Source organism: Phocoena phocoena, chromosome 10 (assembly GCF_963924675.1).
Source record: "Phocoena phocoena chromosome 10, mPhoPho1.1, whole genome shotgun sequence".
NCBI classification, from domain to species: Eukaryota; Metazoa; Chordata; class Mammalia; order Artiodactyla; family Phocoenidae; genus Phocoena; species Phocoena phocoena.
The window spans coordinates 84,819,684-84,841,604 of NC_089228.1; the positions used below are offsets into that span (position 1 = coordinate 84,819,684).

The 21,921-nt window shown below is 41.9% G+C and overlaps 1 protein-coding gene and 1 pseudogene across 1 annotated transcript; one reads left to right on the top strand and one right to left on the bottom strand.

Annotated features, from left to right (window-relative positions):
* Nucleotides 1-1,189: 1,189 nt before the first annotated feature.
* On the bottom strand, nt 1,190-1,573 carry LOC136129688 (histone H2B type 1-A). Its single transcript, XM_065886002.1, has one exon. It carries the CDS (start codon nt 1,571-1,573, stop codon nt 1,190-1,192), a length of 384 nt encoding a protein of 127 aa, XP_065742074.1.
* A 166-nt stretch (nt 1,574-1,739) lies between these two features.
* LOC136129689 (histone H2A type 1-A-like) lies at nt 1,740-2,277 on the top strand (annotated as a pseudogene).
* Nucleotides 2,278-21,921: the final 19,644 nt, after the last annotated feature.

A 21,921-nucleotide genomic window follows, 5' to 3' on the forward strand; every position in this document is an offset into this window, starting at 1 on the left:
CCAATGCAAAAATTAGTCAATTCAGTAAGATATAATAAGATATAAAAATGCACAGAAATCAGTACTTTCATATAAAACAAGATGCTGGAAGATATGAATTGGGAAATACACTATTTATGGAAATGAAAACAAAATACCTAGAGCTAAATGTAATAAATATGCCACACATATTAAATAAACTGGTCCACATCAATCACATTGTCCCAATTTCCCTTCAGATGAATGACTCAAGCAGCATCTGGGACTAGGCTCAATTCTAGAGCAGGGACTTGAGAGGAAGTCCTCCTCATTTGCTCTCAACTGGAAACCCAGGGAGATAGACTGTCTTCCTACCACTACTTTGACCTGTGTGAACACTTGGAACTGTGACCAGCATGAGGATGTAATGCCAGGGTCGGGAGAAGAGCAGTGAGACTGCAGGGCCTTGGAGCCTGGGCTCTGATCCATGATTGTTACCACTGATGTTTAATGCTTGTCTGCTGAGTGGAGTCCAGGTAGTTCAGTAATACAGGACACCAACACCTATTTAAATGATTCATCATACAAAACACCCACAAATGATCACACCGTTATTTATAGAAAAAACCAAAAAAGGAGTTTGAGTTACTGTTTTCTAGTCAATTGTGGTTAGCCAGATTGCTGGCTTCCGGTGAGACAGAGAGCAATATTCCCCCATCCCAGGTCAACATGCCCTGGACAACGTAGGTCACCAGGGCAAAAAGACCCCAAGTTGAGGACCTCAAACCACTCGAGCTTTCAAACAACTTCGCTGGCCTACAGAATCCAAACTTTTCAGATACAGAAGTAGAAAAAAAAACAGGATAATGTACTTTACAAAATCTCTCCACACCTTCAGGCCTTTTACAGAATTTTCAGTCATTTATAGAGACAAATGCGTCTTTTATACTTTACAGCTCCTTCAAAGAACACTTTCTACGTGTATTAACCATAAACTTTCCTGTAAAGAAGCATTCATTTCTCTTGCTGCAGTTGATTTCTGAAGACTATTGGAGCCTCATGGGGGCTTCTATACAGTAAAAAATCACTAAATTACAAACGGCAGTTGAGTAGTAAAAGTTTATTAACGTAAGCATCCTACTTACGTTGAGTCCACAGCTCTTTCAGAAACGTGACTGGCTCTGAAAAGAGCCTTTGGATTGTAACTGGAGCCTGCTTACACTTTGCAACTTTACAGGGAGGTAGTGTACTTCGCTACAGCCTTCGTGCCCTCGGACACAGCGTGCTTAGCCAGCTCTCCTGGCAGCAACAGGCGCACGGCCGTTTGAATCTCCCTGGACGTAATAGTCGATCGCTTATTGTAGTGAGCCAAGCGGGAGGCCTCGTTTGCAATACGCTCAAAAACATCAGCGACGAAGGAATTCATGATACTCATGGCTTTCGATGAGATACCGGTGTCCGGGTGTACTTGCTTCAACACTTTGTAGATATAAATCGAATAACTCTCTTTCCTGCATCTCTTGTGCTTTCTTTCTTCTTTCTTTTGAGTCTTTGTTATGGCTTTCTTAAAACCTTTCTTAGAAACAGCAATACTTCTTGAGGCCTGATCTGGCATAGCTAGTGGTAAGCGCTATACCGTTAACAGTTGTAACAGCTCCTAAAAACGCCAAGAAAACGAAGACAGATGTTGGGCGGAAAGGGTGGTATTTATAGGGGCAGCACTCAAGTGACGTGTGGAGAGGCCAGTATCTGATTGGATATCTGGGACTCTCGTTATGTAAATGAGGTGATTCCCATGGGCATTTCTGATTGGATAGATGGCCATCAGCCAATCAGAAAGCAAAGCACACCCTACCGTCATAAATATGCCCAGTCGTTAGGTGTTACAGATCACCGTATTGGCGTCGCGGTTTCTTGTTAGAGATGTGTGTGGGCGTGGTAAACAAGGTGGTAAAGCCCGCGGTAAAGGTAAATCTCGCTCATCCAGAGCAGGCTTGCAGTTTCCGGTTGGTCGGATCTGTCGTCTGCTCCGCAAGGGTAACTATGCCGAGCGCCTTGCGGCTGGCTTGCCTGTGTATTTGGTAGCGGTGTTGGAGTCCATAACGGCTCAGATCTTGGAGTTGGCGGGCAATGTCTGCCGTGACAAGAAGAAGACGCCCATTATCCCGTGCCACTTGCAGCTAGCAGTCCGTAATGATGAGGAACTCAACAATTTGCTGGGTGGTGTGACTCACTCAGGGTGGCGTGTTGACGAACATCTACGCCGTGCTGCTGCCCAGGAAGACCGAGAGCCACCATCACAAAGTGCAGGGCAAGTAATCCACGTGGAGGTTACCGTTGAGCAATCTAAACGTCTGGTGAAGGAAGATACCAAAGGCTCTTTTCAGAGCCACTTAAATTATCATTGAGGGCTGTGCCTGGGCTGTCTGGGTCTGTGATTGTGACGTATTCCAAAAGTAGGCCGCCGAAAAAACCTGTTAACCGTAACTTTATCATGTTGATTCTAGCACGTGAGGTTCTTTGCAGCTTTTTTTATTACTGGAGGTCAAGTTCATGGCCCTTCAAGATGCCTATCGGGTGAGAGAAAAAGAGCAAAGCTTCAGCATTCTAATACCCTTTTTAAGGCTCATTTTGATAAGTATTCGCGATGCCTGTGGTTTAACACGTGCTTAGAAAATGTTTCTTAACATGTAATGTCCGTCAAAAACCTAAATGGCACATGTGGGGGAGGGATACTAGTGTCTCACTAGAGGTAGGAATGTGACATGGTATACCATAATTGGAATTATTAGGGAGTTTTTGTCAGATCTTTCAAATGGTTTCATTTGATCTGTATTATAAACACCAAGAAAAATTGGAAAGCAAATGAACAGGTAGGCTGTCATAAAGTTACAGAAAATTCAGCAGTTCGCCTTATCTCAAGGAGAAAGTGTCGCTGGTTATTCTTTTAAAGTCACTGTTAGACACGTGAGAGCTAAACACATAAGACACACAGAAGCAGGTACGAAGTATAGAGTTCTGTAAGAAATTAAAAGATGAAAGTAAACTACGTAATATGTTGAGGAGCAATCAAGTTACGAAAAAGCCAACCATGTTTTGAATTAATGTACATAGATAAGGCATGTGATTAAGAAGGGCACAGAAGGACAGGAAAATTTTGAAAACTGAAAGGAAATTGTACAGATATATTGAACAAAATTAGATTATGTTTAGAACATGGCATTAAAAACTAAAATGTGAAAATTTAAAATCTGAGAATGCTGATGTAAGTGATTGACCAAATGAGGGATATGTGAAAAATTTCCTAAACAGAAGAATTTCAAATCATTTATATAGATGTTCCCCCATCAAGCAGCTGGAACTTAACTCCCCAGACTTAACAAAGTGGAGTATGGAAAGGCAGGGGAAAACAGGAGTGACTTTACAGTAGAGAAAACTGGCAAACACTACCGCAAATGATCAGTGTTAAGATCAACAGTGATAAACCACGTGGTTTGCATGTGCCATTAATGTGATGTGTTGAGAGGGGCAATTCACTTCTCTGGTCTTCCTCCCAGCAACACATAATCTCAGTCTAAACATGAGAAAAACGTCAGACAAATACAAGTTAGGAACATTCTAAAGAATATGAGTCCTCAAAATTATCAAGTTCATCGAAAACAAGGAAATTCTGAGGAACTGTCAGCCCAGAGCAGTTAAGGAGACATTACAAGTAAATGTCATGTACAACATGACACGGGTTTAATCAGCATATACCTTATAGTCGGATTCCATATTCAAGGTTCTTCCACATCCACATATTCAACCACAGACTGTATAGCACTGTAGTATTTACTATTGAAAAATATCTGCGTATAAGTATACGCGCACAGTTCAAACCCCGAGTTGTTCAAGAGTCAACTGTATTTTGGATTGGATCCTGGAACAGACAAAGAGCATTAGGTAAAATCTAATGAAACCCAAAGTTTAGAGTTTAATTCACAGTAAAGTACCAGTGTTATTTCCTAGGTTGTGACAAATGCATAAATGTTGACAACAGAGGAAATGGTGAGGTATATGGGAACTACCTTTACAACTTTTATGTAAATTTAAAATTGTTCCAAGTTAGAAAGCTTATTGAAAAAAAAAACACATTTTTTTAAATCAAAGAAGAGTCCCAAATCCATAACAAATGAAATCTCAATAGACTATCGCTCATAAGCTGAAAGTATGAGTGGCTCTGAAAAGAGCCTCTGGTTTCAGATGTTGGTGTCCTAAAAAATGCTCTCTTGTAGCTGTTGTACTTGGTGACGAGGCACAGTGCCTTGCACACAGCGTGCTTGGCTGGTTCCCCAGTCATCAACAGGCATTAGTTCTCTCGAATTCCCTGTAGAGCAGGGGTTCCCAAGCCCTGGACCGTGGACCACTACGGGTCATGGCCTGTTAGGAACAGGGCCACACAGCAGGAGGTGAGTGGCGGGCAAGCAAGCGAAGCTTCATCTGTATTTACAGCTGCTCCCCATCACTCGCATTACCGCCTGAACTCCGCCTCCTGTCAGATCAGCAGGGTCGTTAGATTCTCATAGGAGCATGCACCGCACTCTGAAATACGCATTCGAGAGATCTAGATTGCGCACTCCTTATGGGAATCTAATGCCTGATGATCTGAGGAGGAGCTGAGGCGGTGATGCCAGCGCTGGGGAACGGCTGCAAATACAGGTCATCATTAGCAGAGAGGTTTCACTGCACAGACACCATAATAAGTCAATTGCTTGCAGACTCATATCAAAACCCTATCAGTGAGTGACAAATGAAAACAAGCTCAGGGCTCCCACTGATTCTGCATTATGGTGGGTTGTATAATTATTTCATTATATATTTCAATGTAATAATAGAAATAAAGTGCACAATAAAGGTAATGCACTTGAATCATCCTGAAACCACCCCTCCCCCCCCACCGTCCATGGGAAAATTGTCTTCCTTGAAACCAGTCCCTGGTGCCAAAAAGGTTGGGGACCGCTGCTGTAGAGGAGAGTAAGGAGTCTGTTGTAATGAGCCAAGTAGGTTGACTCACCAGTGATGTACTCAAAGGTCACAAACGAGTTCAGTATTCACGTGGCTTCCATAGAGATGCCAGGGTTGGGGCAAACCGCAGCACTGTCTGTGACATCTCTGGTGCTTCTTGCCTTTCTTTTCATCTTGAGGATAGCTTCTTGGAGCCTTTCTTGGACATGACAGTAAACTTAGAGAAAGACTGGGAGATAGGAGACACAGCCATTATCTACCTTGAGAAAAGAGGGATGGCAGGCTGTGAAGCCACAGAGCTTAATTATATACTGTGTATTCAAATGAGGTATTGAATAAACAATTTCTGATTGGAATAAAAGCAAGAGGCAAATGAATGCAAATAAGATATCTCAGGTCAACTCTGATTGCATAGTACTCCTACTGGCATCAACCACTCAGAAAGCAGAAGGCTATCATGTGGGGTCTTGCTCAAGAGCATTTGAACCCAGGGGCCCCTACAGCTGCTCAGTTTTGTAGATTTCAGCCTCAGCTTGTGTTGAGAGAGACCACCTTCCTTAACCCAAGTTTAAATTTCCAAAGAAATGGATCTGGCCCAGTGTGAATCGTATGTCCTCCCTGTCCATCAATAGTAGTCAGAAGAGAATGATCCTGAAAACAATGCATCAGAATTGACACATTAATGTTAGGATTATTTGTTCTCAGTTTCCCTGATGCTGAATAGTATTTGCTTATACTTGCCTGTTTTAAAAACCCTGTCCTGTGGTCAAACATGGTTCTTATCTACTACCTGAGCAAGTGAAGGTGACTCACTGCTATTCAAGTTATTAGCCTGATTGAATTTCCATTTTTTTAATAGTGAGGTGAGGCGTCATTTCATGTTTGGTGGTATCTTTTTGACGTTTTTCTTCCTCCTGGTTTTAAAGACTACCATAATGTAAGTACTTTTTGTCAAATGGTGTAAGTCGCCTTTTGTACTTTTCAGAATCAACCTATGTGTTCTCTTTTTTCATATGCATTTCTTAATCCTTTTCCCATTATAATGAAATCCTATTTGAGTTAAACAAAAAGCTTATATAGAATAAAATATTTGTAAACAACGTGAATACGTGTTTAGGGTGACATGTGCCTTGACTTTTTCAAACCTTTTGTGTATGTCTTATAAAACTTTATAATTTTCCTTATAGAGCTTTTACACATATTTCATGGAGTTTATATACAGGTGCCCTTCTTTTTATTTTAGGGGCATCTTGCTGTTGTTCTTGTTGTTAGCTTATACCTTTATTTCTTAAAATAATTTTTCACCCGCTGAAAGGAAACAGAGCACCTTGAAAGACAGGCTGATTTCAGGCCTGTGGCAGGAAATTAAGAGGAGTCTGGGACATCTTGCTGTACTGGAAAGCAAGGAAGCTATCAAGAACTAATGGGTCAGGTCAGGAAGACACAAGAACCAGCAGGGGTAAGATACTGGTAAAGGAATGAAAGGAAAGAAAGGAAAAAGGGAGAGAGGGGGCAAATATGGCAAAATCTTGATCATTGTTTAATCTGGGTGACGTGTATGTGGGATTCATTTTAATATTCTTTCCTGTATTTGAATTTTTTCATTATAAAATAAACATTTACATTATTTGCATTAAAGAAGGCCTAAATATTTAGGCCTTCTTTAATGCAAAGCAACACATATGTGTTATCAATAAAATTAAGTAACACAGATGGGTAAAATAAAAAGCATTGATAATTCTATCACTCAGATAATTACTGTACTACTAATTTGTTGTGATGCTCTCTCAATATTCTTCACTACATATGCAAATGTTTTTAAACTAATTGCGTCTTCAATTTCTCATGTCATCTATGGCCTAGAAGCACCACTTTGATTATACTATTGCCCTGCTTTCTAATCCATTAGGACTTTCCACAATTACCAAGTACAGTCTGGGCTCCTTGACATTAAAGGTCTTCCAACGTTCTTTCCAGAATTCTTTCTACTACCTTGTCTCCATAAACCCCCCTAGGCTCTAGCCACTCTGGATCTCCTACATTTGAATTCGTATTGGTTTCTGTATAAATGTCATAATTTATCATCTGAACGAGCACTCAAAACCTTTAAAATAATATATTTGGGGATTTCAAAGTTTAAGACTCCTGATACAACTAGCAACTTTTCCCAGCACAGAGCCTAATTTCTGTCAAAACGCCAAGCTGTTACATAAGCATTGAGCCGAGATCCATGAAAAGAAATTAAGGGACTGCATCTCAGCCTGTAAGGGATGGCTTGAAAACAAAAAAGAAAGTGAGAATCTGCCTCCACAAGTCACAGTGCTTCTGCAATATTTGTTTCTGCTGGTGGTGTTAGAAGAAGAAATAACATGCCTGTTTTGCTGAATACAGGGAGTGTGAGGTCCCCCAAAGGTCCTAGGCATTACACTCTTTCAGAATTGGGAATTTTGGTCCCAGGAATAAGCTTGTCCCTTGTTCAGCTATGCTGCATTCACTGCACTTCTGCAACTTTGAGAGGTTATAGTTTTGGTCCGAAAAAATGTAATTCCAATGTTGTTTCTAAACTTAAACAGTCTTGTATATCAATTTTTTTTTAATATCTGTATTGGAGTATAATTGCTTTACTATGGTGTGTTAGTTTCTGCTTTAAAACAAAGTGAATCAGCTATACGTATACATATATCCCCATATCTCCTCCCTTTTGCATCTCCCTCCAACCCTCCCTATCCCACCCCTCTAGGTGGTCACAAAGCACCGAGCTTATCTCCCTGTGCTATGCGGATTCTTCCCACTAGCTATCTGTTTCACATTTGGTAGTGTATATAAGTCTATGCCACTCTCTCATTTCGTCCCAGCTTACCGTTCCCCCTCCCCGTGTCCTCAAGTCCATTCTCTATGTCTGTGTCTTTATTCCTGTCTTGCCCCTAGGTACTTCATAACTTTTTTTTTTTTTTAGATTCCATATATATGTGTTAGCATACGGTATTTGTTTTTCTCTTTCTGACTTACTTCACTCTGTATGACAAGACTCTAGGTCCATCCACCTCACTACAAATAACTCAATTTCGTTCCTTTTCATGGCTGAGTAATATTCCATTGTATATATGTGCCACATCTTCTTTATCCATTCATCTGTTGATGGACACTTAGGTTGCGTCCATGTCCTCGCTATTGTAAACAGAGCTGCAATGAACACTCTGGTACATGACCTTTTGAATTATGGTTTTCTCAGGGTATATACCCAGTAGTGGGATTGCTGGGTCATATGGTAGTTCTATTTTTACTTTCTTAAGGAACCTCCATACTGTTCTCCATAGTGGCTGTATCAATTTACATTCCCATCAACGGTGCAAGAGGGTTCCCTTTTCTCCACAGCCTCTCCAGCATTTACTGTTTGTAGATTTTTTGATGATGGCCATTCTGACTGGTGTGAGGTGATATCTCACTGTAGTTTAGATTTGCATTTCTCTAATGATTAGTGATGTTGAACATTCTTTCATCTGTTTGCTGGCAATCTGTATATCTTCTTTGGATAAATGTCTATTTAGGCCTTCTGCCCATTTTTGGATTGGGTTGGGGTTTTTTTGGTATTGAGCTGCATGAGCCACTTGTAAATTTTGGAGATGAATCCTTTGTCAGTTGCTTCATTTGCACATATTTTCTCCCATTCTGAGGGTTGTCTTTTCATCTTGTTTATAGTTTCCTTTGCTGTGCAAAAGCTTTTAAGTTTCATTAGGTCCCGTTTGTTTATTTTTGTTTTTATTTCCATTTCTCTAGGAGGTGGGCCAAAAAGGATCTTGCTATGATTTATGTCATAGAGTGTTCTGCCAATGTTTTCTTCTAAGAGTTTGATAGTGTCTGGCCTTACATTTAGGTCTTTAATCCACTTTGAGTTTATTTTTGTGTATGGTGTAAAGGAGTGTTCTAATTTCATTCTTTTACATGTGGCTGTCCAGTTCGCCCAGCACCACTTATTGAAGAGGCTGTCTTTTCTCCATTGTATATTCTTGCCTCCTTTATCAAAGATAAGGTGACCATATGTGCATGAGTTTATCTCTGGGCTTTCTATCCTGTTCCATTAATCTGTATTTCTGTTCTTGTGCCAGTACCATACTGTCTTGATTACTGTAGCTTTGTAATATAGTCTGAAGTCAGGGAGTCTGATTTCTCCAGCTCCGTTTTTCTTTCTCAAGATTGTTTTGGCTATTCAGGGCCTTTTGTGTTTCCATACAAATTGTGAAATTTTTTGTTCTAGTTCTGTGAAAAATGCCATTGGTAGTTTGATAGGGATTGCACTGAATCTGTAGATTGCTTTGGGTAGTATAGTCATTTTCACAATGTTGAGTCTTCCAATCCAGGAACATGGTATATCTCTCCATCTGTTTGTATCATCTTTAATTTCTTTCATCTGTGTCTTATAGTTTTCTGCATACAGGTCTTTTGTATCCTTAGGTAGGTTCATTCCTAGGTATTTTATTCTTTTTGTTGCAGTGGTAAATGGGAATGTTTCCTTAATTTCTCTTTCAGATTTTTCATCATTAATGTATAGGAATGCAAGAGATTTCTGTGCATTAATTTTGGATCCTGCAGCTTTACCAAATTTGTTGATTAGCTCTAGTAGTTTTCTGGTAGAGTCCTTAGGATTCTCTATGTATATTATCATGTAATCTGCAAACAGTGACAGCTTTACTTCTTTTCCAATTTGAATTCCTTTTATTTCTTTTTCTTCTCTGATTGCTGTTGCTAAAACTTCCAGAACTATATTGAATAATAGTGGTGAGAGTGGGCAACCTCATCTTGTTCCTGATCTTAGAGGAAATGGTTTCAGTTTTTCACCACTGAGAACGATGTTGGCTGTGGGTTTGTCATATATGGCCTTTATTATGTTGAGGTTAAGTTCTCTCTATGCCTGTTTTCTGGAGACTTTATCATAAATGGGTGTTGATTTTGTCAAAATCTTTTTTCTGCAACTACTGAGATGATCACGTGGTTTTTCTCCTTCAATTTGTTAATTTGGTTTATCACTTTGATTGATTTGCATATATTGAAGAATCCTTGCATTCCTGGGAGAAACCCCATTTGATCATGGGGTATGGTCCTTTTAATGTGCTGCTGGATTCTGTTTGCTAGTCTTTTGTTGAGGATTTTTGCATCTATGTTTACCAGTGATATTGGCCTGTAGTTTTCTTTCTTTGTGACATCTCTGTCTGGTTTTGGTATCAGGGTGATGTGGTCTTGTAGAATGAGTTTGGGGGTGTTCCTCCCTCTGCTATATTTTGAAGAGTTTGAGAAGGATAGGTGTTAGCTCTTCTCTAAATGTTTGATAGAATTCGCCTGTGAAGCCATCTGGTCCTGAGCTTTTGTCTGTTGGAAGATTTTTAATCACATTCTCAATTTCAGTGCTTGCGATTGGTCTGTTTATATTTTCTGTTTCTTCTTGGTTTAGTCTCAGAAGTTTGTGCTTTTCTAAGAATTGGTCCATTTCTTCCAGGTTGTCCATTTTACTGGCATATGGTTGCTTGTAGTAATCTCTCATGATCCTTTGTATTTCTGCAGTCTCAGTTGTCACTTCTCCGTTTTCACTTCTAATTCTATTGATTTGAGTCTTCTCCCTTTTTTTCTTGATGAGTCTGGCTAATGGTTTATCAATGTTTTTTATCTTCTCAAAGAACCAGCTTTTAGTTTTATTGATCTTTGCTGTTGTTTCCTTCATGTCTTTTTCATTGATTTCTGATCTGATCTTTATCATTTCTTTCCTTCTGCTAACTTTGGAGTTTTTTTGTTCTTCTTTCTCTAATTGCTTTAGGTGTAAGGTTAGGTTGTTTATTTGAGATGTTTCTTGTTTCTTGAGGTAGGATTGTATTGCTATAAATTTCCCTCTTAAAACTGCGTCTGCTGCATCTCACACGTTTTGGGTCATTGTGTTTTCCTTGTTATTTGTTTCTAAGTATTTTTTGATTTCCTCTTTGATTTCTTTAGTGATCTCTTGGTTATTAAGTAATGTATTGTTTAGCCTCCATGTGTTTGTACTTTTTACAGATTTTTTCCTGTAATTGATATCTAGTCTCACAGTGTTGTGGTCGGAAAAGATACTTGATACAATTTCAATTTCCTTAAATTTACCAAGGCTTGATTTGTGACCCAAGATATGGTCTATCCTGGAGAATGTTCCATGAGCACTTGAAAAGAAAGTGTATTCTGGTGTTTTGGTTGGAATGTACTATAAATATCAATTAAGTCCATCTTGTTTAATGTATCATTTAAAGCTTGTGTTTCCTTATTTATTTTCATTTTGGATGATCTGTCCATTGGTGAAAGTGGGGTGTTAGAGTCCCCTACTATGATTGTGTTACTGTTGATTTCTCCTTTTATGGTGTTAGCATTTGCCTTATGTATTGAGGTGCTCCTATGTTGGGTGCATAAATATTTACAATTGTTATATCTTCTTCATGGATTGATCTCTTGATCACTATGTAGTGTCTTTCTTTGTCTCTTTATTTTAAAGTCTATTTTGTCTGATACGAGAATTGCTACTCCATGTTTCTCATGATTTTCATTTGCATGGAATAACTTTTTCCATCCCCTCACTTTCAGTGTATATGTGTCCCTAGGTCTGAACTGGTTCTCTTGTAGACAGCATTTATACAGGTCTTGTTTTTGTATCCATTCAGCCAGTCTATGTCTTTTGGTTGGAGTATTTAATCCATTTACATTTAAGGTAATTATTGATATGTGTGTTCCTATTACCATTTTCTTAATTGTGTTGGGTTTGTTATTGTAGGTTTTTTCCTTCCCTTTTGTTTCCTGCCTAGAGAAGTTCCTCTAGCAAATGCTGTAAAGCTGGTTTGGTGGTGCTGAATTGTCTTAGCTTTTGCTTGTCTGTTAAGGTTTGAATTTCTCCATCAAATCTGAATGAGATCCTTGCTGGGTAGAGTAGTCTTTCTTGTAGGTTTTTCCCTTTCATCACTTTAAATATGTCCTGCCACTCTCTTCTGGCTTTCAGTTTCTGCTGAAAGATCAGCTGTTAATCTTATGGGGATTCCCTCATATGTTATTTGTTGTTTTTCCCTTGCTGCTTTTAATATTTTTTCTTTGTGTTTAATTTTTGATAATTGGATTAATATGTGTCTTGGCGTGTTTCTCCTTGGATTTATCCTGTATGGGACACACTGCGCTTCCTGGACTTGATTAACTATTTCCTTTCCCATATTAGGGACGTTTTCAACCATAATCTCTTCAAATATTTTCTCAGTCCCTTTTTTTTTCTCTTCCTCTGGGATCCCTATAATTCGAATGTTGGTGCGTTTAATGTTGTCCCAGAGGTCTCTGAGACTGTCCTCAATTCTTTTCTATCTTTTTTCTTTATTCTGCTCTGTGGTAGTTATTTTCACTATTTTATCTTCCAGGTATCTTATCCTCAGTTATTCTGCCTCAGTTATTCTACTATTGATTCCTTCTAGAGAATTTTTAATTTCATTTATTGTGTTGTTCACCATTGTTTGCTCTTTAGTTCTTCTAGGTCCTTGTTAAAAGTTTCTTGTATTTTCTTCATTCTATTTCCAAGATTTTGTATCATCTTTACCATCATTACTCTGAATTCTTTTTTAGGTAGACTGCCTATTTCCTCTTCATTTGTTTGGTCTGGTGGGTTTTTACTTTGCTCCTTCATCTGCTGTGCATTCCTCTGTCTTCTCATTTTGTTTAACTTATTGTCTTTGTCTTATTGTCTTTACACAGGCTGCAGGTTCGTACTTTCCATTGTTTTTGGTGTCTGCCCCCAGTGGGTAAGGTTGGTTCAGTGGGTTTTGTAGGTTTTCTGGTGGAGCGGACTGGTGCCTGTGTTCTGGTGGGTGAGGCTGGATCTTGTCTTTCTGGTGGGCAGGACCACATCTGGTTGTGTGTTTTGGGGTGTCTGTGAACTTATTATAATTTTAAGCAGCCTCTCTACTAATGGGTGGGGTTGTGTTCCTGTCTTGCTAGTTGTTTGGCATAGGGTATCCAGCACTGTAGCTTGCTGGTCGTTGAGTGGAGCTGGGTCTTAACGTTGAGATGGAGATCTCTGGGAGAGCTTTCACTGTTTGATATTACGTGGGGCCGGGAGGTCTATGGTGGACCAGTGTCCTGAACTCGGCTGTCTCACCTCAGAGGCACAGGCCTGACACCCAGCTGGAGCACCAAGACTCTGTCAGCCACATGGCTCAGAAGAAAAAGGAGAAAACAAGAAAGAAAGAAGGAAAGAAAGAAAGAAAGAAAGAAAGAAAGAAAGAAAGAAAGAAAGAAAGAAAGAAAGAAAGAAAATCAAGTTATTAAAATAAAAAAGAATTATTTTAAATAAAAAGAGAAGAGAGCAACCAAATCAAAAAACAAATCCACCTATGATAACAAGTGCTAAAAACTATACAAAAAAATAATAATAACCAAAAAAAAAATACACGGACTGACAGAACCCTAGGACAAATGGTAAAAGCAAAGCTATACAGACAAGTTCACACACAGAAGCATACAGATACACACTCACAAAAAGGGAAAAAAGAAAAAATATATATATATCATTGCTCCCAAAGTTCACCGCCTCAATTTGGGGATGATTCATTGTCTATTCAGGTATTCCACAGATGCAGGGTACATCAGGTTGATTGTGGAGATTTAATCCGCTGCTCCTGAGGCGGATTAAATCTCCACAAAAGAAAAAAATTTCCCTTTCTCTTCTGTGTTCCCACAGCTCCCGGGGTTCAGCTTTGGATTTGGCCCCGCCTGTGTGTGTGTAGGTCGCCTGAGGGCGTCTGTTCTTCACTCAGACAGGACGCGGTTAAAGCAGCAGCTGATTCGGGGGCTCTGGCTCACCCAGGCCGGGGGGAGGGAGGGGTTTGGATGCGGGGCGAGCCTGCGGCGGCAGAGGCCGTTGGGACGTTGCACCAGCCTGAGGCGCCGTGCGTTCTCCTGGGGAAGTTGTCCCTGTGGCGGGCTGCACAGGCTCCCGGAAGCGGGGTGTGGATAGTGACCTGTGCTCGCACACAGGCTTCTTGGTGGCGGCAGCAGCAGCCTTAGCGTCTCATGCCCGTCTCTGGGGTCCGCGCTGATAGCCACGGCTCACGCCCGTCTCTGGAGCTTGTTTAGGTGGTGCTCTGAATCCCCTCTCCTCGCGCAGCAGGAAACAAAGAGGTAAGAAAAAGTTTCTTGCCTCTTCGGCAGGTGCAGACTTTTCCCCGGACTCCCTCCCGGCCAACCGTGGCGCACTAACCCTCTGCAGGCTGTGTTCACGCCGCCAACCCCAGTCCTCTCCCTGCGCTCCGACCGAAGCCCGAGCCTCAGCTCCCAGCCCCGCCCGCCCCGGCGGGTGAGCCGACAAGCCTCTCGGGCAGGTGCATGCCGGTCGGCCCTCATCCTCTGTGCGGGAATCTCTCCGCTTTGCCCTCCGCACCCATGTTGCTGTGCTCTCTTCCGCGGCTCCGAAGCTTTCCCCCTCCGCCACCCGCAGTCTCCGCCCGTGAAGGGGCTTCCTAGTGTGTGGAAACTTTTCCTCCTTCACAGCTCCCTCCCATTGGTGCAGGTCCTGTCCCTATCCTTTTGTCTCTGTTTATTCTTTTTTCTTTTACCCTCCCCAGGTACGTGGGCAGTTTCTTGCCTTTTGGGAAGTTTGAGGATTTTCTGCCAGCGTTCAGTACGTGTTCTGTAGGAGTTGTTCCACATGTAGATGTATTTCTGATGTATTTGTGGGGAGGAAGGAGATCTCCACATCTTACTCTTCTGCCATCTTGAAGATCTCTCACATTTTAGGGACATATTAAAAGGGACTTTTTATTATGTTTTCTGACTGTTTTTTATAGGTGGAAACTTATCGAGTTTTGTATTGTAATTTCGTATTTAGTTTCCTTATTGAATTCTGTCATTTCCATTTTCTAGCTTTTTTTCCCCTAGGGTTTTCAAGTAGGCAAGAAAATCATATAATGTTGCTCCTGTCATTTTCAATAGTTAACTTTCTTGTCTAAATGAATTGTCTAATAGTCAGGAATGATGATAAATAAGAGTGGTGATTGGGGTCTTTCTCATCTTACTGCTGATTATAATCAGAATAATATGACATTGGTGCAGTTCTTGGATCGTTTCTCCTATTTCCTTACCACCACCACCCCCCCACGCAATTTATATTGCTTCACAGTTACCACTCTACTTGGGGGTGGTAGACTTACTGGTTCCCAGTTGGCATTTCCCCTCAGTACTGGTTTGATTAACCGGAAGTGGGAGTCACAGATAGAGGTTTGCAGATTTTGACCTTGTAGAATATCAGTGCCCAGTATGTGCTCTGAAATTGGAGAGATAAAATCCTCATATTCTCATGGGGGAGATTGCTCAATGTCAGTGTCAAAAGGACCTTCCTGGCCATAACTGTTTGCCATCTGTAACTATCGATGGCACTGAGGGGCCAGAAAACCCCTGAGGGTGACAGTGTATTAGAGTACATTCGATTCCAGTGTCAACCAGAGCCATCACCTTTTGTTTACTTCTGGGGGACAATGAATAGTGAGCACAACATGGAGCCTCCATTCACCTGCAACGGCCCTCTCCTGGAGACAGTCTTGGCCACATCCTAAACCCAGTATGTGGGGGCACCCACCACGAATAAGACCGTGTCTCTGAGGTCTCCACTGGAGCAGGTGGGACATCAGGAAAGGTAATGGCAGGAGGTGGGGCAGGTCTGAACTGTGGTTCAGGTTTTAAGGCTTTTTACAGGCTGACCAACACAGCATTGGGTTGTTGGTCTATCTTTTCAGGTGGAGTCCCTGCAGCAATGAGGTCAAACCCCACTTGCTTCCAGGTTACTTTTACCAGAAGCTTTACAGCTGATTGGGATAACCTACTGGCTTCTCCAGCTCCCTCTCTGTCTCAGGTCTTTCCCACAGCCTGTACCCACTCCCAGCGTTTGTCAGTTTCCCCTAAGATTAGCAATGGATCGCCCAACATAAATATCTTGTCCCACGACTGGACCCAACATGGACATCTGTGTACATACCAGGTGCTGGGGGGGAACTGGAGTATCATGGTTTTCACTCCTGCAGTGAATGTAGCCCAGTCAGGGCCTTCAGAGATCAGGGGCATAGATGACCTGACTCATTCCTAACTCCTTAAGAATTTGTTGTACCTTCTCTATAGATTTCTAGAATCCCGCATACCTGGGGATATCTCCCCCCTCCCCCCAATTGGGCCAAGCCTCTCTGTAGGATAGAATGACTCAATCTATGAAGGAGCGAGTACCTTGAACCCCCCACACGATGCAGGTGCTGCCAGAGGGCAGGGTGTGTGGGGATGTTGCTCATTTTCTCTGCCTCCTGCCCAATCAGAGAAACACCATTGCCCCCTGTACCCCATAGCTGTGCTCATTAATAATGCCTGGATACTTTCCTTGGCCTTTGGCTGGAACATTGCAGCTGTATTAATAAGCTCAGCAGGTATATAGTCTCTCATCATGAACATTTCCTGAACTGGGGGCTGCCCCGCTGGCTGACATTGTTGTTGCTATGCTTTTGCTTTTTTTGAATTAGGGGTTGGACAGCATGGGACATTCTGTCCATTTCACTGTCACTCACCTCTTCATCCTCTTCCTTCTCCTCACTTTCCTAGGCATTCCACCTCTTAGTGTCCCAATCTGGCTTTGTCAGTTCTCAGACCTTAATCTGTAGTAGCTTGTGCCCTCCTAGCTTTGCAAAATGGCACCCTAAAGTCTACACCTTATCCTGCTCTCCTACCTTGACTGCCAGCTCTGAAGCCAGCAGAGTAGTGGACACCCACATGTCCTTCCTAAATCTCAGCTCTTCTTCCAACTTTCTAACGGTGCACTCTGTGCGGTACCTCAGTCACGCAGATTCGATCAGACTGAGTTTTTAGGGCACCCAGTACTCACGCAACAGTCCACAGGCATCTAATACACAGGCCACCCTCCCCACACAGAGGCTGATGACCAACCTGGGATTCCCCCCAGGTACCGTTTCCCAAGACCCATTTCTTTAGTCTCCTGGTTGGCTCACCAATTATTGGTTCGCAATCTTGGTAGTTCCCCAGGTGAAATTCAAAACTGGCCATCGTTACAGAGGGCAAGGGGAGACAAAAAAGAAGCAGACAACTCCAGATTGGTGGGTGGCAGTTTTAATAAGCAAGGGAACTTACATATGAGGCTTGTCTTATGCAGCTGCAAGACGAGCAGATCCCTGCATCTGCCCACCAGAATCTTAAAGAGTTATATAGCGGCCTTAAGGGGGTTCAGCCACGAAAAACAGTCCAGGTGGCCTCAGTAACACATTACTCTCTCAAGGCTGCATCTTTGAAGTGGCTCCTAGTACAGGGACAGTGGGTGGAAAGTTCATTCCAAGGACAGGGGAGGGGTGATGAGTCTCCAGTTCAAGGGTCAACTAGTGGTCACATCCTCTTGATGACCTCCTCCAACATCTCTCAACTGCTCCCCCCCTAGCTTTCAGGACAAAATTCAGATTCCAAGCTAAGCTGTGGAATCTAGCCCCTGCCTACCTCACTGGGCTTTTTTCTTATCACAGTCTCCCATTTGTGGTTATATCAATAGACTTGCAGTTCCGTGAATTTAATTCACTTTTGTCTTTCTTAGTTGTATTTCCCCCCAGAATGTTCTTCCTGCCCTTCTTTATTTAGTTTCTGTAAATCATTCAAGATTATGGTCTTGTAATAATATTTCATTATTTCAGTCAGTGCTGTAATGAACATGTACATGCAAATAGCTTTGCCTCCTGCTGAAGTAGTTGCCTTAAACCATTACTAGATATAGGATGATTGGATCAAAGAGTATACATGATTTTAGGGCTTTGTCTGCAATTGTTAAATGATTCTTCCAAATGGTTGCATCAAAATGCCACAGCCAAGCATGAAAGTATATCTGTTTTATTTCGCTCTCAGAGAAGTTGGTGTTGTTTAAATAAAGATTTGCCTAAGTTTTAGGGTAAAGTGCTACCACATTATTGTTTTAATGTTTTAAATTGTTTTTGCATTTCTTTTTATCATTGTAAGACTGCACGTTTTCATTCATATATATGTTTGTTTTTTCCAGTTAGTTCCATCTTGTGAAATGTCTCTTTCGATCCATTAAAAGATAATTTAAACAATTCAAACAATTGTTTAAATAATTTAAACAATTCATATTTGTTGTTCTCTAACATTATAAAACCTAAGTTATGTTGGACCCTTAATAGAATATTTGTGAAATCTGAATAAAACAATTTACAATGTAGTCAGTAAGAGCCAGTTGAAATTTCTAAATTGCCGCTTGACGAAGAACATATTCCTCATTAACTTGAAATGTGGTCACACGTGAGCTCCTTTAAAGGCAAATATCTTAGCTGACACCAGAGGGAGCCCGGTAGGCATTCCACGTGAAAGTATATCCAATTTTTAGTGCATTTCTGAAATGACACTGGAGAAAATATACAGTGAAATTATAAAACTGCACTTAACAGTCCTAGAGAGAAAAACAGAAATCAGTTCTTAAAATATATTTTCAGACTTCAACCTTTCTTGAACTAGGAAAGATATAAAATAAGAATGGTGATTAAATGAACAATTGTAGAACACCCACAAATGCCTTTATTGATCTTGTTTTAATTGTTATTTCTGGCTCCTGTGAGCATGGGAATCAGTCAGACCTGCTTCACAGCCCAGCTCTGCTGCTTCTGAGTTGAGTGTTCTTAACCTCTCTGCCTCTGTCTCTTCACTTGCACATCGTAAAGCACCTCACAGGGTTATTGTGAAGGTCAAATTGTAGATCACATCAGTAAAGCATCTGGCGCATAGCACATGCTTCAGATATGTTAGCTCTTCATCTAGTGCAGTGGTTCTCAACCGGGGGTGACTCTGCCACCCAAAGAACATTTGGCAATATCTGGAGACATGTTTGGCTGATAGAGCCTGGGAGAAGAAGCCTTTGAGTCAGAAGTCCTGAGTTTGAGTCCTGGCCCTGCCCCTTTCTACCTGGGTGACCTCTCTTGATATCTCAAGCCTCTTTCCCCATCTGTGGCATGGAAGGAAGAATCCCTCATGAGGTTTATGTGGACTTTAACCATTCAGTGCTTCACAAGCAACACCTATAATCCTCTCCTTTGCTTGTCAGGTTCTGCCTCACAAAGGAGTCTTGTGGCCAAGCTCAGAATTTACCACAGAACTACTATTGAATGGCCTTAAGTTGCCAGCGAGAGGCAGGCGGATTCACACTTATTGAGCATCTACTATGTGAGGATTCCATGTTCAACACTTCAAGCCCATTGTTTAAGATGCAAAAAGTGGCAAAGCATTAAAAGGCAGCCAAGGGGCTGATCCAAGGAGCTATCTACTTTTTCAATGGACCAAGGGTAAGTGACTAAAATGTAATTGATGGCTTCCTAGGCCCTAGAATGGGAACGTTAGTTTAGTTCCCTTTTTTTTCTTTGGTTCACCTGCCCTGCTCACCTCAAAACTTGCTTAAAGGAGGAGGCCACAAATTAATCAACTAGATGGCCTGCGAAGTAGGAGATAGGCTGAGGTGAGGAAAGGCTGAAGAAAGGAGATCTTAGTAGAGGGCCCTTTCTTCCAGCAGTGGGGATTCCAGGGCTGGGGACAGAGCTGTAAGTACACAGCCATTCTACTTCCTCCTCATCTTGGATTCTCTCTTCTCCTGAGCGGACCCTCTCTGCCCATCTACCTCCCTTGTCTACGTATGTCTCTACCTACAGATCTACCTCTCCCAGGCTCAAGCTTATCAAGAGTAGCGGGTTGTGGGCTTCCCTGGTGGCGCAGTGGTTGAGAGTCCGCCTGCCGATGCAGGGCACACGGGTTCGTGTCCCGGTCCGGGAAGATCCCACATGCCGCGGAGCGGCTGGGCCCGTGAGCCATGGCCACTGAACCTGCGCGTCCGGAGCCTGTGCTCCGCAACGGGAGAGGCCACAGCAGTGAGAGGCCTGCGTACCGCAAAAAAAAAAAAAAAAAAAAAAAGAGTAGCGGGTTGTGGTGAATGCTGACAGAAAGAATGAGTACGAAACACATGGGCAGCCTGTTTTCAAAAGAAGGCTTGGGGCAGGGAGTTTAGCTTTACATTCTCACAGTTAATGGATTTAATCTTGTTGGAGGGAGAGGGGGATGTTTCTCTCCAAAGAAAAGTGAAAATGAAATATCAAAAAATGGTTTAAGGGACTGGCAAAAATGGGAGTGGTTTTGGTTGATTTGAGCTCGGGGATACCCAAGCAGAAGATCTGCTGGTGGGGCTGCTGGTCTGGCTCCTTAAAAGTTTTCAACCAAAGATGCTTATCCAAGCAGAGATGCAAAGATGAGGCAGCCAGCTACAAAGCCTCACTCATTTATCTGCTCTGGACTGAAGGGTTTTTATATTGAGAATCTATATCTGTTAAAGGTCATCATCGATCCTAGGGTATGTGAGCCAGGCCTGCCAGCCCCCTGATGACAGCATGTTTGAGATAATTGCAGGCTGTCCTCTTCGACAGCTCCTTTTGACTGAACAAGTGCTGCCTTTCCCAGCACTGGCTTAAGTTGGAGTTAAACAAATGCTGTAATACTGATGCAACAGCTGAGAGTGGTTCTCAGATAATCACTGTGCAAAGCGAAATTATTAGCAATATTAGCGCTTGTTGGCAGATTACTATAATTGTGCCCGTGGTAATCAGTGCTGACTCAGAATGACACAGATTCATAAATAAGACAAAAAAGTGCGTGCCAAGCAAGGATTTCCATGCCAGACAGCCTCTCCCTCCCCCATCATATGTTCAACAACATTCTCACTCAGTTCTTCTACCATCTGCACTCAGATAACTATGGAAGTAAAATTTTTACTGTCTAGGAGAAAATGATCATTATATTTTGATAGATGAAATTGGGCTGCCTCATTAAGTGGAAAATGTTGATCTCAAGACAGTGCAACAGAGTGGGACAGTGGAAGGATTTGAGGGTCTCAAGTCTCACAGTCAAGGCTGGCCATGCCATGAGGCGGAGAAGACTACTGCCCACTTTGGAAGGTCTCGGAAGGCCAGAATTCTCCAAAATTATTCTTGCAACTGATTATTGAAGTCTGAAATGCCTTTAACCAGGGACAAAACCTCTCATACTAGCAATAAGAAATGAGGTTGTTTTCTAAATACATTATTTCACTAAAACGTCCTAACAATCTATGCTCTTGTTCTTTCATTATCCCCCACTTTGCAAGAAGTTTAGAGAAGTAAAATCACACACAGCTAATTATATGATAGTAGCCAGGACAAACCTATTACGTGCTGGTTCCTGACCCCATCTGACTGTTCTGCACCCCTATTTTACACTAGTGGTACCACATTTTCCCCTGAAACCTGGCAACAAGGAGAAAACGTGAGAGAAGAATGGGTTTCTGAAGCAAAAGTCCCCTCAAAGGAACAATAAAATAGAGGTGGAAAGAGTAGGTGCCCCTAGGGACCATGAGGACAAGTTCTGTCACTTTCCACCTGTGCTGAGGGCTGACCCTGGGCAGTGTTTCCCTCCTTGACTTTGGCAGGCATCATGAAGCACTATAGTCCTGTAACAAAAGCCACGGGAGGCCTGCTTTGCCTGGGCACATTCTTTTGGAGATCAGCACTGCTGTAACTAAATAGACCCCACCAGACCTCAGAGGCCCCAGCCTGGGGAAAAAGGAAGTCTTGGTGATTTCTTTTATTGTGGTTATTTTCTTTACATTTTTCCCTTTCCATTTGTCCTCAAATACCTTTCTTTAGTCTTTAATTGACTGGAACCAGTTGCCAGTAAGGAAGAGAAGTATATTGTAAACTATTTGTAGGGATTCCATATTTGTCCAAAAATTGCTCTCTTGCTTCATTTCTTGCAGATAATTTTGGCCCCCATTTACAATGGCTGCTTGGTCCTCCCCAGCAAAATTCATGGTATAATATTCCATTGTATATATGCGCCACATCTTCTTTATCCATTCATCTG

Bases quoted from the DNA above. Each gene is read 5' to 3' on its own strand.
- LOC136129688 (XM_065886002.1), bottom strand. From the start codon at position 1,573: ATGCCAGATCAGGCCTCAAGAAGTATTGCTGTTTCTAAGAAAGGTTTT.